The sequence below is a fragment of the Neoarthrinium moseri genome, assembly GCF_022829205.1.
Source record: "Neoarthrinium moseri strain CBS 164.80 chromosome Unknown scaffold11_Wmoseri_CBS_16480, whole genome shotgun sequence".
NCBI lineage: Eukaryota > Fungi > Ascomycota > Sordariomycetes > Amphisphaeriales > Apiosporaceae > Neoarthrinium > Neoarthrinium moseri.
This window is the reverse complement of record NW_026055125.1, coordinates 609503-624844: the sequence shown is the minus strand read 5'-3', so window position 1 is coordinate 624844 and position 15342 is coordinate 609503. Positions and strand designations below refer to the sequence as shown.

Here is a 15342-nt window from a genome sequence, read left to right as displayed (position 1 = left end):
CTGTGGGCGTTATAGTCATGTCAAAGTTGATACAAATGCAAGTCGGGCAGCGCTAATTTGTGAGGGTGTGAATTCGCTTCGACTATCGATTTGGCTGAGCCCATGTTCTCAAGCAAAGCGTTTCTACAGCCTGCATTTCTCAGTCTATGGAATATGTTTGACCACATCTCACAATTTGACATGGATTGTCAGTGCCGCTTCTTTGACAACGAAGTGTGTCGTATTGGCACCCCGCCCATTCACTTCGGGCCTGCCCTCATTCACGGTTTCCGCATGTCACTCAAGGACTCATTCTATCACTGACGTTGAATTGGTAAAGAACAGCCGATGCCAGGTATTTTGGTCCTGGGAAAATAGTCTGTCGTTCATGCTGTCGACCTGCAAAAGAGAACATTACCAGCATACAGAAACACAAAAAACAAACATCATGGCAATAGATGAAATACCGCCACCACCCTACGAGGCTAATCGTGGATGGCAACCCGACCTTTTCCCTCTTGAGCGTATCTCGCAAGCTACAGTAGCGACTACAAACCCGACCCACAGTCGCCAGTCTGGTCTGCGAGGTCGCACCAAGTATCAGATGCTTGGATGCCTTTCAATATTGTTCATGGTGACGCTGATCGCACTCATATCGTGGTCCGTTTCCGTGAGCACTTCAGCAGGGCCAGCACATCCAGCTTCATCACTGCCAACTTCGTCGACCAACCCGGTCCAATACCACTCAAAGTTCAAACGAGAAGGGCAGGAACTTGTCGAGACCATGAAAGGGCCTGGGCTCTTGGCTTTCTCCGTTGTCATGCTTGCTACTTGCCTGGCCCTCTCAGCCTTTTTGTGCGTCATGCGTACTCAAGATCTGCTTGAAGGTCAGTTGAAGCCAGACCGTCTCCGTTGGGATCTGGAGCAGGAAGAGTAAACAGGCGAAGCAACCAGAGATCGCGCGGCTCCCAGCCATACCACAAACAGTGCTTTAACACTTCACGGAAACTATCCGCCAACATTACTCTTCGAGAACTTCAGTCGTCATTAGGTCTTTCCGAATGGCTTCCAGGTTTGCCCGCGTGCGAGATATCCGTAAATTGGAGCCTACGATGAGTCAACGGTGATGCCCCTTTCGTGTTCATTCACATCAGCATGACTCACCAGTGGAAGTGCTCACGCGGACTCTCTCATAGCAATCAACTAGTTATTGCGGTTACGTTTGTGTGCATTGTTCCAGATTGCGTGCTAGCTGCCCTTTGTGAGGAGCTGTTCGGGAGGTGTGTCACTCGCCACTGCGTTCTCTATAAATGCATCTTCTTTGCCACTTGGAAGCACACTTATCTTTCAATTGCTCAAGTTAGCGACCAAGCCCATTTGTTGACACCAGCACCTTGGCACTTAATCTTGTAGCTTCAACATATCCTCACTAATAGTTCCTAAAGCCAGCAAGAATGTCAGATATCACGCCAAAGAAAAAGCCCCTGCTAGGCCGCCCGCTTGATGGAGGGCGGTACACAATGTTATGCGTGAGCGGCACGATACTCGCATCTTGCATTGCAACCGTGGTCCTTACCATCGTCATCTATACGGCGGTCAGAGCAAGCAGGGGCAATCCTCCTCCCGCTGATCCGTCCATTATGTCTGATGACCCTGGGGGAATTGCGGGCAGCGGCATGGGAGGATTCAAGGTAAAAAGGGCACAGGACTCCCTCGATACAGTGACCAGCATGGATGCGTCGCTTTTTGTTTTCGTTGGATTCGCCGGGATCGCAGCAATTTGGCTGTTAATCAGGAAACTTACACTAGAGCTCCGCCGGGACACTCAGCTGTCATATTCCCAGTCAAAGTATAGTCAGGATAGAGGCAGGAGGAGGACGGATATCGAACAAGGCGAATGGCTATCAGAGAAGCCCACAGAACTAGAGTAATCCCGTGTGAAGGCATTTCTCCGACTCGGACTGGATGCTACTTAGTGGTGACTTGATGTAGAACTTCAGTGCGGGTAATACATCCCCGCTTTTCCTAGTAGCTTGAAACTGAGGAAAGCGTTCTGCTTGTGTCGATAGAGTCCTCCGGCGCCAACCCCAAGACAAGCGCCTTTAAGGAATAACCTGAAGAAACTCTCGCCTATATGCTATCATCACCCACCCAGAAAATGAGACCGATACTCTGGTGCGTGACTTCCAAGCCTCAATTATTAGCCACACCGTCGGCCCAGCTGCAACTTGGCAGGGCTTTCAGCGTCGCGTTCAGTACCCTTTGAAGGTGCACTTGACTGCTCCTTCGGACAAGTTAGAGTGCACGGTACAGATGACCTACAGATGTACACCATCCCTAAATTTGCAGGAAATTTTGGACAATTAAATATAGAATGCCGGAGGCTCGTCACAAGGACTTCTGTGGTTTTAGGGAGGATGGCGATTGATTTGCATTCCGAGGCTCGGAAAGGCGAGTCAACCCATGGCTACCACTTCAGTCAGTCAATCACGCAGTTTGGCTGGTCTTATTACTTGAGATCGCCAGCCAAGGAATGTGACCCCAACGCAATTGCGCTATAATTTCTACACCCGCGCCGCTATCATTGGTATTGTGTCGTGAAAGCTCTTCCATATTCAGCCACCGTGATAGTACGCCTAACTTTGTTAGGACGGTTTAGTCAGTATGCCACTGAGTTTTGCGCTATGCACCTTATCGGCTCGGTCTTAGGTACTATTATATAGCCTAGCAGGCCAAGATAATGGCATCACATCGGACATAAAGGCTTGAGCCCGAGAATGTGAACGCGAGGTCGACGTTGGCCGTCTCTGCGACAAGCGGTGCCTTATGGTATGATGCAATCGATGGCCAGGTGGGGTAGTCGTGGTAAGAGTTTCACACCGGCATTAGGCGTTAAGTAACCACCCCTCTCGGCCTTTGAGCCAACTACTTCAAGACAACGTCTCCCGAGAAGTTTGAACTGTTCGTTACGGCTACGCCAAAAAGTATTAAAATCCACCGAGACAAAAATTGCCAGGGCAATATCGAGAAACACAATCACACTTGGTTCAAAATGGCCAGCAAGTATCCCCAGCGCAAGATCGGCGATGATTCGGTCTCCTCTCAAGGCTTGGGATGTATGGGAATGAGCTTTGGTTATACATCATACGGAGGCTACGATGACGAGGAGTCATTGAAGGTCTTGACCAAGGCTGCCGACCTGGGAATCACATTTTGGGACACTAGTGACATCTACGGTCCGTTCACCAACGAGAAGCTGATTGGCAAGTGGTTCAAGGAGACCGGTCGTAGGAACGAAATCTTTCTGGCCACTAAGTTTGGCAACAGGATGGTGGACGGAACGATGGAAGTCTTGGGAAGCCCGGAGTACGTGAAGCAGGCCTGCCAGGAAAGTCTGGAGCGCCTTCAAACGGATCACATCGATCTGTATTACCAGCACCGCGTGGACCCCAATACGCCGATTGAGAAGACTGTCGGGGCCATGGCAGAGCTGAAGAAGGAGGGCAAGATTCGATACCTCGGACTGTCGGAGTGCTCAGCGAGGACACTCCAGAGGGCTCATAAGGTCCACCCAATTGCGGCTGCCCAGATGGAGTTTTCTCCGTTCGCGCTCGAGATCGAGTCTGACCAGACCAACTTCCTGAAAACGGCAAGAGAGCTGGGCGTCAAGATTGTTGCTTACTCTCCCCTCGGTCGTGGATTTTTGACAGGCTCGATCAAGAGCAGGGCCGACCTCGACCCAACTGACTCCCGGTTCAAGCACCCACGCTTCTCAGAGGAGCACTTCGGTGATAACTTGAAACTCGTCGAGACCCTTGCCGACATCGCACAGGAGAAGAGCATCACGCCAGGCCAGCTTGCCATCGCGTGGGTATTGGCTCAGGGTGAAGGTGGGTCCTTTCTTTCACGAAGGTTTTCAACTATACCATGCTGACCCACCCAGATTTCATCCCAATCCCAGGTACGAAGCGTGTCAAATACTTGGAGGAAAACATTGCCGCAATTAATGTGAAATTGTCCAAGGAGGAGGAGGCTACGATCCGGAAAGCAATTGAGAGTGCTGGCGGCTCGAAAGGTGCTCGTTACCCACCAGCCATGATGGCCAAGTGCTTTGGAGACTCGCCTGAATTGTGAGATGCGTGATTGATATTTGTATGAATGAGTCGATCTGTCGGGCCTTAGCTTAGCTCCATGACCCTGAAATAGTACCATGGTGAACGGAAAATATACGAGGGCCAGCGAGTTTCTCTGATGAGGCTCCATGTGAACTTATCGGTTGTTTTCCCAGCTGCTCATTTCAATAATCGGAAGAACACGGGGGAGAAAGGCCATTGCGTAGCCCTGCCACCGGCGCCTCCCAACGCCATATCTTCTGTTAAGACGTTGCATTGTTTTGCGACAGAGACGTGACTGAGCTATCTTTGTGGTCATTTAGCTATTGAGAGAGTGTCAAAGTTGCGGTCTTGCACCGTGTCACAGAGCATAGGAGGGTTAGAAGAGCTGGGATGCGCTTGGAGTGTGGCCAGGTGAAGTGTTGATTGATCATTACACGTAGTTAAGCGGGATCTAATCTCGGAAAGACAAGCTCTTGACCCGGATCAGAAACAGCACCAAGACCATGTAAGACAGCGAATGAAGTGGAGGGTCTGAATCTCTGATATCTGCCGGTTTAGACCTGGCGCAAATGAGGTGTAAGAGGTGAAAGAGTCGTGTCTTGCCCGAAACGCTGAGCAGATGAATGATTCTCGGTGTAGTTTGTACACCTTAGTAAGTCCAGGGACCGGTGATCACCCCTGTGACCCTGTCCCAAGCAAACGCTACGACATGAGGCAGAATAGGCAAGGCAATTCAGGCTAAATGCAAACCCTTGGCTTCTCCAAGGCTCGTGAGCTCCGCATGTCTGGACCTTATGGCTCAAAGAAAGAAAAAATATATCCCATCAACTCATTGCCACCAGGGGGATACACGCCGCTGCAATATTGGAACGAAGTTATGCTCGCGCGACTATGGAGCCGATTCAGCTTGTCAGTATGTCTTGTATCAGTCTTAAGCAAACCTGCAGTATGGCCACTCAGGAATTTGACAGTGCTTGATGGCCTCTTGTAGGCGCTATGGGGTCGGTCGTACGGGGGGTGGCCATCCAGTTAGGCCCATGCGGGGGAGGCTTGAACCCCAGGTCTTGAACCCAAAGTCAACTAAGACCCCAAGCTTTAGCGGCTTAACGGGTTAAGTTCCAGCGCCAAGGGTGCGGAGTCAGTTGGCAAAGCCGCCGCCTTCTCCAACAGATGCCGGCTCGGTCGACATCTCACGATCGTCCGGCGTCATCGGTTCCAAATTACCCGCCAACCGGCCACCGCAAAAGGCGCAAGCTTCTCCAACTCGTGACCCCTGGCGGCGCTGATCCGCACGTTGAGCTGTAGGTTTGCAGGATACCCAGTTCAGGCACCTTGCCGCTTGGTGCTTGATACAACCTGGGCAATATGGTGCCGCCTGCTTTTGCTATTGGTCTGATGGGACCACCTCTCCGTTTCTCCCTGGGTAGCCTACTGCAAGCGCGTCACTAACGTCGTGGTCAATATGGAGAATCCAAGGCCTCGGGTAGGCCTCCATTGATTGCATTGCAGCTCGGATGAACACCATGGCGGTGTATTTATGGCAGCCGGCCGCTGTGGCCAGTCCTGGGGGCTCCCGTACGAGGACTCAGGTTGGGACACGGCTCTGCTACTCCATCGTCAGCCTGCGAGACTCCCATTATGCGTTTCGCGGTCAAGTCTCTACTGCCACTGGCAATTGCCGGACTGGCAGAGGGTCTTGGACAACAACCAGTCATCAGCTTCACCAGTGTCCATGGCGCTTTTCAACTTGCTGGCGGTTCTATCGCAAGACCGCAGATCTTGGTCTCGAGCAATGACTATTGGGGTGTCATTCGTGCTGCAGGGGATTTGGCGACAGACTTTGGCCGGGTGACGGGCACGAACCTCACGCTGAGCAATGGCGAAGCTGGGGCCGCCTCCGCTGTCTACCAGTACCAGCCAGCCGCCGCCAACTATACAGTAGTACGTATAAATCCTCCAGTCTCACTGGTCATGCGTGTCTTTGGGGTGGCCCCGCTGATACGTTTCAGTACTCAACCAACGGCACGGGATTCTTCCACGGCCCCAACTACACTAATCCGTCTGCCGGAGACACGGTCATCATCGCAGGCACCGTCGGGCAGTCGAAAATCATCGACGAGCTCGTTTCGAACAATAAGCTAGATGTTTCCGGAATTCAAGACGGTTGGGAGTCGTTTGTGCTGAAGGTCGTCGACAATCCCTTCAGTGGATGCCCCAAGGCCGTGGTAATTGCCGGCAGCGATCCACGCGGAACCATCTTCGGACTCTACGACATCAGTGAACAGATTGGTGTCAGCCCCTGGTATTTCTGGGCCGATGTACCTGTGCGCCAGAACAAGAATATTTGGTTTCTGCCCGACGGAAAAGTACAGGGGCCTCCATCTGTCAAGTATCGTGGTTTGTTCTTGAATGACGAACAGCCCGGTCTGTCTGGATGGGTGAGTTGGAACTTCAAGGACACACCGTATGGCGACGGTTACAACCGAGACTTCTACCCGCATGTCTTCGAGCTTCTGCTGAGGTTGCGTGCCAACTACCTATGGCCAACACTCTGGGGCAGCATGTTTGAGGTTGATGATCCTGCCAATCAACCTTTGGCTGATGCGTGGGAGATAGTGCTGGGAAGCTCCCACACAGAGCCAATGATGCGTGCGCAGAATGAGTTCGGCACGTTTTATATCAACAAGGGCCTCGGGCCCTGGGCCTACAACTTGAACAACAAGACCATAGACACCTACTTTGAGTACGGCGCCCAAAGGGCTAAACCGTATGCCCGAAACAGCCTCTGGACAATGGGCATGCGAGGCACTGGCGACACAGCTATCGAAGGTCTAGGCTCACAGGCCATTGTCAACATGCTGCAAGTACTCGTGGAGCACCAGAGGAATATCATAGAAGATGTTCTTGACACGAACATCACCGATGTTCCCCAGATGTGGTGCCTTTATAAAGAGGTTGCCTCGTATTTCCTTGATGGCCTTCAGGTCCCTGACGACATCACACTACTCTGGGCCGATGATAACTGGGGCAACGTGCGAAGAGTTCCCATCCAAAATGAGACGGCCAGAGCTGGTGGCGCTGGAGTTTATTACCACTTCGATTACGTTGGAGACCCCAGAAACTACAAGTGGATCAACACTATTCAGCTCGAGAAGACAGCGGAGCAGATGCAACTCGCTTATACCCATGGAGCAGACCGCATCTGGATCGTCAACGTGGGCGACTTGAAGTCCCTGGAACTCCCAATTAGCCATTTCCTCGACATGGCCTACGATGCAGAGCAGTGGGGAGTCGATAAGGTAGATGTGTGGCTTTCTGCCTGGGCCGCTCGAGAGTTTGGTTCCGACTTTGCTGCAGAAACCGTGGACATTCTGACTCGCTATGGCATGTATGCGGGTCGTAGAAAGTTTGAACTTCTCGAGCCGCAAGTATACTCGGTCATCAACTACAATGAGGCCGATGCGATCCTTGAGCAATGGGCTGATCTCGCTGCGGATGCGCAGGCTGTATACGACAAACTGGACCCCAGCTACCAGGCTGCGTTCTTTGAAATGGTCTTGCACCCGGTCCTTGGTGGAAAGATTGTGCACCAGATCCAAATTAGCGCCGCGAGGAACATTGTCTACGCAAATCAACACCGAAGCTCAGCAAATGCCGTTGCAAATGACGTTCTCTCTTACATGAACGATGACGGGAATCTAACTGCTAGATGGGATGACCTTCTTGACGGGAAGTGGGAGAACATTATGGATCGTAAGAATAATTGACTCTTACGGTACTGGTCTAAGAAAAACTAACCGAAAGCTGCAGAAACACATTTTGGATACGACGGCTACTGGCAACAGCCAATGCGAAATGTTGGACCGGCTTTAGCTTTCGTACAACCCGGCGTGACAGCAACTGCTGGTGCTGTTGGTATTGCAGTCGAAGGGCTGAATGCTAGTATTCCAGGTGATGACAAGTACCACGCAAATTCTGGAAACTCCCTGACCTTGCCATCCCTTGACCCTTATGGACCTGCCACTCGCTGGTTTGACGTATTCTCCCGCGGTACGGTGGCCTGTGACTGGACGGCACAAGCCGATAAGTCTTGGGTCAAGTTGTCCAAGCACAATGGCACAGTCGGTCCTGGCAACGGCACCGACTCCCGGGTTTACGTGTCTATCGACTGGGAATCAGCCCCGCAGATTACCAACAACACCGCTAGTACCATCAAATTCACCACCAACTGTGGCCGCAGAGGATTTGGTGCTTGGTATGGGGCGCCAACTGTGCAACTCCCCATTAATCTTCGCACCATCCCTTCCAACTTCTCGACTGGGTTCGTGGAGTCAGACAAGTACGTCTCTATCGAAGGACCAAATTATCAGAGGATCTACACCCCTTCCAACAGTACCAGCTCAAACATTACATATCACACGTTGAAGAATTACGGCAGAACATATGGTGGTGTTAGTCTGTGGCCCCAAAATGCACAGCCTGTCACCCCCGACTCCGGTCCAGCGTTGGAATACGATCTCTATCTTTTCACCAATGCCTCAAACGTCAATGTCACTCTGTATCTGAGCCCGACCCAGAACTATCTATCAGATCGAAATCCTCTTCAATTTGCCGTTTCCATGTTCCCTGCTGGTTCATCGCAGGCAACGCCGAAAACCGTACGCTTTATTGGGGACAGTATTGGGCTAGACATGCCTCCATCGTGGGGTTACGCAGTTGGTGACTCCGTGTGGGGTCATCATCCAAGCCATAACACCACTACGCGGTGGAATGTTACCCAGGAAGGTGCCTATAAGCTTCGGGTCTGGGGCTTGGCACCGAGCGTAATTGTCCAGAAGGTCATCGTGGATCTAGGTGGTGTGAGATCAAGTTACCTTGGACCGCCTGAGAGCTTCCTCGTTGGACGAGATCAGGAGGGCGCATTCAACGGTACCAGTTTCGCAAATCAGGTCACCGTCCTAGGGGCTATCGGAGGATCGAAAGAGAGAGCAGACGATGCAAATGGCGGAGACAAAATAATGGTGGGCACGAAGATGACTATACTGTTGACCTTGGCAGTTGCCTTGTTTGCATCTCTGTAGTTATAGAAGGCAGACTCTGCGCCTGTAGATATAGTCTATAGTGCTTGCAACGACCTGGACGACAGCACACGCATATAATGGAATGTAATGCCAAGAATGAGCCATTTCTAGGAGTCTGCAACTGCTGATGAGCTAATCCATTGTATAAAGCCCTTGGCATCGTGTTCGGAGATGTCATGTATGTTGGATCCTATCATGCCGAGTGTGGTGCATTGAAGACCACCTTGCCGTCCAGCAAATGACAAACTCGCTCCTCTTTATCCAGATAGTGGCCATTCCCATTAGAAGTTTTCTCATTGAGGGTTGAAACCCACGGCCATTGGTGCTTGAGATAACCTAATGCTCGTAACATGAAATTAATCGAAGGCTATCCAGCTGTTCTTGTAGATGCCCTGGAGACTGGCTATACCAACCACACGCAGGCGCTATACCAAGCGGAATGGCTTCCAATGTTTCGTGTAGCGGTAGTATTGTTTCGAATCGATTTCCGATAGATCCGAGCCCTCGCTTCCCCCTTCTGTATAAGATCCATAGATCCTACATGGTACGATCGGACGAATATTCGAAGTAGGATTCGGTTCCTCGTGGAAAACTGCATAGACAATAGTATCTTGGCCGTGATAACTTCAGCCTTGGTGTTTCCCGGAATTGGAAGATGATAATGCACCTTCACTCTGCCAGGTTGCTCAGTCGGTAGCTGTTCGGGCAAGATAATGTATCGACATCGGCGATGCTGATTTCGGCTTAAAGAGCCCCAACAACCCAAAAAGCCTCTACCTGTTCGAGTAAAACAATTGGGTTCCCGTACATTTCCGCCGCGTGATCTGGCTCTTGCCTGTCGCGATTGCTTTCTGATTATCGCGTTTCGAGTCTAAGGCGAGCCGGGGTTTCTCATCTTCATCACCCCTACCACGAAGAATATCATAAACACTAAGGATACAACGCCTAGCAGCCCGGCTGCGTAACCAGCGCGTTCCTCGGGTGGATACTGATCGAGACTCTTCGCCCAATGTGGCATTGTGATAGAGCCGGCTCCAACCAATATCGCTGCGGCGAAGGCGAAAATCAGCGAAAAGGCGAAAAGCGCCTGCGCGACGGGCACAGCCACGCGCATGAAAGGAGATGGTTTCTTCTGGTGTTGCGCAAGCATTCTGGCCGTTCTCGTTGATGCATAATTGAGAATTTGAGATGGTTGGAGAAGGGGAAGAAAGCCGGCTCACCTATTGACGAGCGCTGATAATGGGCTTCACAAATACGAGAGCTGCTGCAGGTGATGAAGGAGGGTGGAGGGGTGCCAAGTTCCCTCGTACACGCATGCCGAATAGTGCCTTGAATGCTGACTCCAGTGCGCTGCGTGGTGGCTTAGCTGTAAGATCGGAGTCCGCTGCTTCCGCAGCGTCGCCTGACGATTTGACCAGCTTGAGCAGCCTATTGCTCTCATTCAGGCTGCGCCGCAATCCTTCGCTCACTTCCCGCAGACTATCCGCAGACTATCCGCAGACATTCGTCCTAGCCACCTGGGTAACACCACGGCTCCCGGCAGAACGCCTTAGCACATATGCCCGCTATACCTGCACGACCTGCAGCTCCTCTGTGAAACACGCTTAACGCCGAGTACAACGGCATCACGTGTGATGATTATCTCTGCTGAGTAATAGTGACGCTTAACATTTCTGATCCACCCTGTATATGTGACTTTAAAGTTTAGATGACAAAAGAATGTCTTGTGAATGAAGCGTGAGACGAACGTACAATTCATTGTTATATTCATGACACAATGCAACTACCATAATTTTTGTTTTGTGCTGATACAGAGGTGATCTGAACCCGAGCTTGAGACGCAAATTGTACTGTAGCTGAATCATAATGAAAAGTGGCTGAGCATAGAAGAGCTTCACTATGATACATGCGGCGGATTGAAGAGTAGCGCCAACGTTGGCTATTCAGTTGAGTAGATGAGTTAATGCTCTATACATGGTTGAGCAGGAAAAATACAAGTCAGGAGAACTAGGGTGATTCAAGTGCATATCCACCAAACAGAAAGGTGAAGATGCCATCGTTACCCAAAGGACTCAAGGGGATAGGTCTTCCTCGGTCTCCGGCATCACCCCTCGCTGAGGTCATAACCATTGCCCTTCTCAAGCGCTCGCTTCCAGGCCGGCCTACTGAGACATCTCTGCCTCCAAGCGTCAATGTTCTTGTACTTCGGCACCTCATAATACTTTCCCTGGGCTCCCCAGTCAAAGTACCATAGATTGACAAAATCGGCCCTCGTTGGCTCTGCTCCTCCCATCACGTACTCGCGGCCCTCTAACAGAGAGTCGAAATAACTCAGGTGCAACCCAATTTCCGCAGAAAGGAAAGCCTTGTCAAGGGTACTGCTGATTGTGGATACTAGCCAGCGCAGGAAGAACGGCGTTCTCTTGACCAGCTGCATGAAGACGAGGCGTAGCATGAACAATGGCATTACAGTAGAGTTGCCGAAGGAGATGAGGGAATCTTCTTTCAAGAAGTCGTCATCGGCCTGGGCAGGAGGAGACGGAATCTTGAACTTCGACGACGTGTCGTAAGTCTCGATGAGATATAGCGCGATAGCACTACGCTCGGTGATCACGCGTCCGGTAGGCGTCATAAGCTGCGGAGACTTGCCAGTGGGATGGGTCTCTTTGAGCTCGGGCGGCGACCGCTGCTCGATGCGGTTGAAGAGCTTGAGGTCATATTCAATCCCTAACTCTTCTAGCAGCCACAGAATGGTTTGGGACTGGGAGTTCTGCGAGCCATGTCAGTGGCATTGCCTCCAGTGCATGGGGTTTTGGTGTGGCAAACATTGAGGTGATACAACGTCGGCTTCCCGTTGGCCATTTTTGGTGTATTCTTGCAGTTGGATTTCAAATCTCGAGGAAAGGTTAGAGGGTAAGTTTGGAAATCCAACGAGCAGCTGAAGGCGCTTCCACGAGCTGTTATGTAGAATGCTCGGCATCATACGGAGTACGCTGACGCTTATTCTCGGGGAGTTTTCGGAGCGACCTAGAATCAGATCCCAACCTCTTGTTTAGTATGCCGCCCAGCGAAACACGTTCGCCCGCCTGTCTACACTCCCTAGGTATAATACTCCATGTGATAGCACGACGCTCGGCCTATCCACGAACAAGAGAATGTGGTTTCGTGCTAGCCAACATGATTCGTGGACTGATGGCTAGCATGCAGATCTGCAAAGACTTCCCGACGACTGTCATATCTGCCGGGCTACCTTTAGCGACACGAACCGCTGACTTTCGACTTGACGCCTTGATGACGGATTCTGGTTGAGCCAGTGCAATCTCGACTTCGAAGAGTATGTTGGGCTGCTGCAACGTCACCAAAGACCTCGAGACGCACGTCCCCTTGATCTCTCGGGCCGGGCTATGTGGAGCGCGGACAAGCGACGCTGCAACAGTGGCAGCGGTCCGTAGATTGATGCAGAACCGTGATCTCGAGCGATTGGCCGATGGGGAATGCCATTATGCCGTGACAATGCTATTGGCAGTTCGTGCCCCGCCACGCAGCAGGTTCTGCGAGCGTCACGTCTGCGGATAGAGCTTGGTGCATCAAGGGCAAGACTCTGAGACGCCCTTGGACGTGCTGTGTGATTGATCGAGCGAGAGTGAATGCATGGTATATCTGTCTTATCTCCTGATCAAAGGGCCCTGATAGGTACGAAGCACGCCGTAATGCAGACATTGTGCTGCCCACCACAGATTCTGGCATCAGAACAGACCAGGGACATTGACATGAATCCAATCAGGGGGACTTTTCACAAGGCAACCACGCGGAAGAGGACCCGGCTGCAGACCTGGAGCTGCAGCACAACTGGCCAAAGTTGAGGCTTTCGCGTCATGCAAGAGGCCCACCAGGCTTCGCCAGCCAAGCATGCTGAAGCGATGCTACGGCGAAAGAAGTATAAGAAAGCCGGAAAGCATTTTCTCTATCATAACCCGGTCACATCATGGGATTGAGATCCTTTAAGGAACGCATGCTATCGAAGATGGCGGAATCCAAGGCAAAGTCGAATGTCAATGGCGCTGCCAAACCTGCAAAGGAGCCTTCGAAGTTCATGAACTGGCTCAACTTGACCAAATCCATTACTACTGACACCGAGCAATTCAAAGAGTACGCTGAGATAGTGGAAGCGAGAGGGAGGCTCCAAAAACAGTATGATGATTTGCTGAAAGAGCATGAACAGTTGAAGAGGGAGCACACCAAGATGAACCAAGATTTGACAAACGAGAAAGCCAATGCCAAGAAGGAACGAGCAGTCCTGACTCACTCCTTCGGAGAGCACTACCAAGCTTGGAAGCAGAACGATGGCATCGTGGAGAAATGTAACGAGGAGATCGCCAAGCTGAAGACCGACCGTCAATCGGCAAAATCCGAGAATCAGAAGCTACAGAGCAGGGTAAAACAACTGGAAGCCAAGTGTGCGAATGCGAACAACTTGAACGCGGAGCATGAGCGCACAATCCGTGATCTGCAAAACGAACACACGCTTCTAAGGGGCACCCTACAGACACGCGAAGCCCAACGGGACAAATTGGACACTCTTCTCAAGCAGGCCGAAGATAATCTGGGACTGGGCTTTCTGAGAAGCCTCGACAAGGCGAGCGTGACTTACCTGTGAGTGTGCCGCATTTGACCAGGACAATGTCTGTGCAGTACTGACCTTGCCGAAGGCGTTCGATATTGGAGGATCTATCAGGAAAATGCCAGCAGTTGACATTGGATTTCTTCTCAAGTGACTATGTGCCCAAAGTAGGTAACCTCCTCATAGTCTTGTATCTTCTGTATACTAATCCTCCAACACCGGGTAGAACCTCAAGGCTGTCATTGAATCGGAGAACGGGTTGAAGGGCGGTACAGTTATACCACTCTCAGTATCTACCTCCAAGGAAGGAAAACTAATGCGCTGTGCGGCCGCTGGCGCCGTTATCGCGAACACGCTTCAAAAACATGTATTCCGGCTGTGTTATGTGCCCAGCGACGTGGGCCAAGCGGGCCCCATAATTGAGGCTGCCGAGCGGCTCCTAGAGCTGTTCGACCTGGAAAAGGAGCGGCAGGACATATACCGCTGCCAGCTGCTCCAGCTGCTCGATGACACCAAGGTCTGCGAGGAAGTGGCCGAACGCGCAACCAGCGAGGCGTACAGCGTCCTGGGCCAGCTGGTGCCCAACTCGAGGTTGGACGACCTGCAGAGCGAGCTCATCGGCCTCTTCCGGGAGGCCGTCGAGATGTGGTCCAGCCGCGCGCAGCTTGCTCGAGACGTCGTCGTGGCGAAGCAGGCGAGCAGGGAGGACGCCGAGGTGGGGTGGTACAAGGACGTGTACGGCTCGATATCGGAGCCGAACTACGAGCACCGGTCCATCTGCGCGCATCTCTTCCCGCGGATCGTCGCCGTCTCCGAGGGCGCCGTGCAGGTCCTGCACGGGGGCTGCGTCCTGTGGTCGAACCAGCCTGCCGTCCTGATGGCCAAGGACGAGGCCGCCAGCGCGCAAGCGACCGCATCAAACGGCGGCGGACTCGGCCGCGCCAAAAGGCGCTCGTCGGTGAACACGCCGAGGAGCCCAGTTGCGCAGCGCGCGCAGCTGCAGTGACCACCCTACGGCTGGGAATGGCACTTTGGTATGGGAGTATGAGAAAGCGTTGGACAGGTGGGATTACTTTGGTCTGGTAAGGGACATGTGTTGCTAATTCCATATCTGGGGCTGCACAGTGATGGTACAAATCATACATTGTGGCGACATGATAAGAGCGAGGTTCTTCAGTCAATTCTATTACGACTCTCGCGGGGGCCTTTGTTTTAACGGCATTGTTGACGCTGGGAATCTTGTCAGATCTTTTTTTTTTACGTCGTCTTTTCTTTTTCTCCCTTCACGTATTATGAGGACACGAAAACCTAGGTTTGAACAAGTATATCATGCATTGTCGTAACGCACTGCCCCTATACGATCGGCCCCTTGAGCAAAAGGGGGGCAGAGTGGACCGTAGCAGTAGAAAATAGGAAGTACAAGAATAATACAATAAACCTCTCAAACGCCCAAACACCGCCAGTCAATCTGAACCAATGATGGAGACAAAGTCTTTATGCATCCCAAACCGAGAAGAACGCACCCCGACCTCAGGGGGAAGACACC

At 51.9% G+C, this 15342-nt stretch overlaps 6 protein-coding genes across 6 annotated transcripts; 5 read left to right on the top strand and 1 right to left on the bottom strand.

The window, feature by feature from the left end:
• Positions 1-427: 427 nt before the first annotated feature.
• JN550_004333 (uncharacterized protein) lies at positions 428-916 on the top strand (the record flags this gene model as incomplete). The annotated part of the gene is made up of 1 exon (XM_049315837.1): positions 428-916. The coding sequence occupies one exon, from the start codon at positions 428-430 to the stop codon at positions 914-916; it is 489 nt and encodes a 162-aa protein (XP_049173871.1).
• A 583-nt stretch (positions 917-1499) lies between these two features.
• Positions 1500-1910, top strand: JN550_004332 (uncharacterized protein; the record flags this gene model as incomplete). The annotated part of the gene is made up of 1 exon (XM_049315836.1): positions 1500-1910. The coding sequence occupies one exon, from the start codon at positions 1500-1502 to the stop codon at positions 1908-1910; it is 411 nt and encodes a 136-aa protein (XP_049173870.1).
• Positions 1911-3031: 1121 nt separating this feature from the next.
• JN550_004331 (uncharacterized protein) lies at positions 3032-4113 on the top strand (the record flags this gene model as incomplete). The annotated part of the gene is made up of 2 exons (XM_049315835.1): positions 3032-3869; positions 3923-4113. The coding sequence occupies 2 exons, from the start codon at positions 3032-3034 to the stop codon at positions 4111-4113; spliced, it is 1029 nt and encodes a 342-aa protein (XP_049173869.1).
• A 1619-nt stretch (positions 4114-5732) lies between these two features.
• Positions 5733-9175, top strand: JN550_004330 (uncharacterized protein; the record flags this gene model as incomplete). The annotated part of the gene is made up of 3 exons (XM_049315834.1): positions 5733-6035; positions 6104-7847; positions 7905-9175. The coding sequence occupies 3 exons, from the start codon at positions 5733-5735 to the stop codon at positions 9173-9175; spliced, it is 3318 nt and encodes a 1105-aa protein (XP_049173868.1).
• Positions 9176-11279: 2104 nt separating this feature from the next.
• Positions 11280-12037, bottom strand: JN550_004329 (uncharacterized protein; the record flags this gene model as incomplete). The annotated part of the gene is made up of 2 exons (XM_049315833.1): positions 11280-11945; positions 12002-12037. 2 exons carry the CDS (start codon positions 12035-12037, stop codon positions 11280-11282), a joined length of 702 nt encoding a protein of 233 aa, XP_049173867.1.
• A 1123-nt stretch (positions 12038-13160) lies between these two features.
• JN550_004328 (uncharacterized protein) lies at positions 13161-14802 on the top strand (the record flags this gene model as incomplete). The annotated part of the gene is made up of 3 exons (XM_049315831.1): positions 13161-13828; positions 13885-13963; positions 14023-14802. 3 exons carry the CDS (start codon positions 13161-13163, stop codon positions 14800-14802), a joined length of 1527 nt encoding a protein of 508 aa, XP_049173866.1.
• Between the last annotated feature and the right edge of the window lie 540 nt (positions 14803-15342).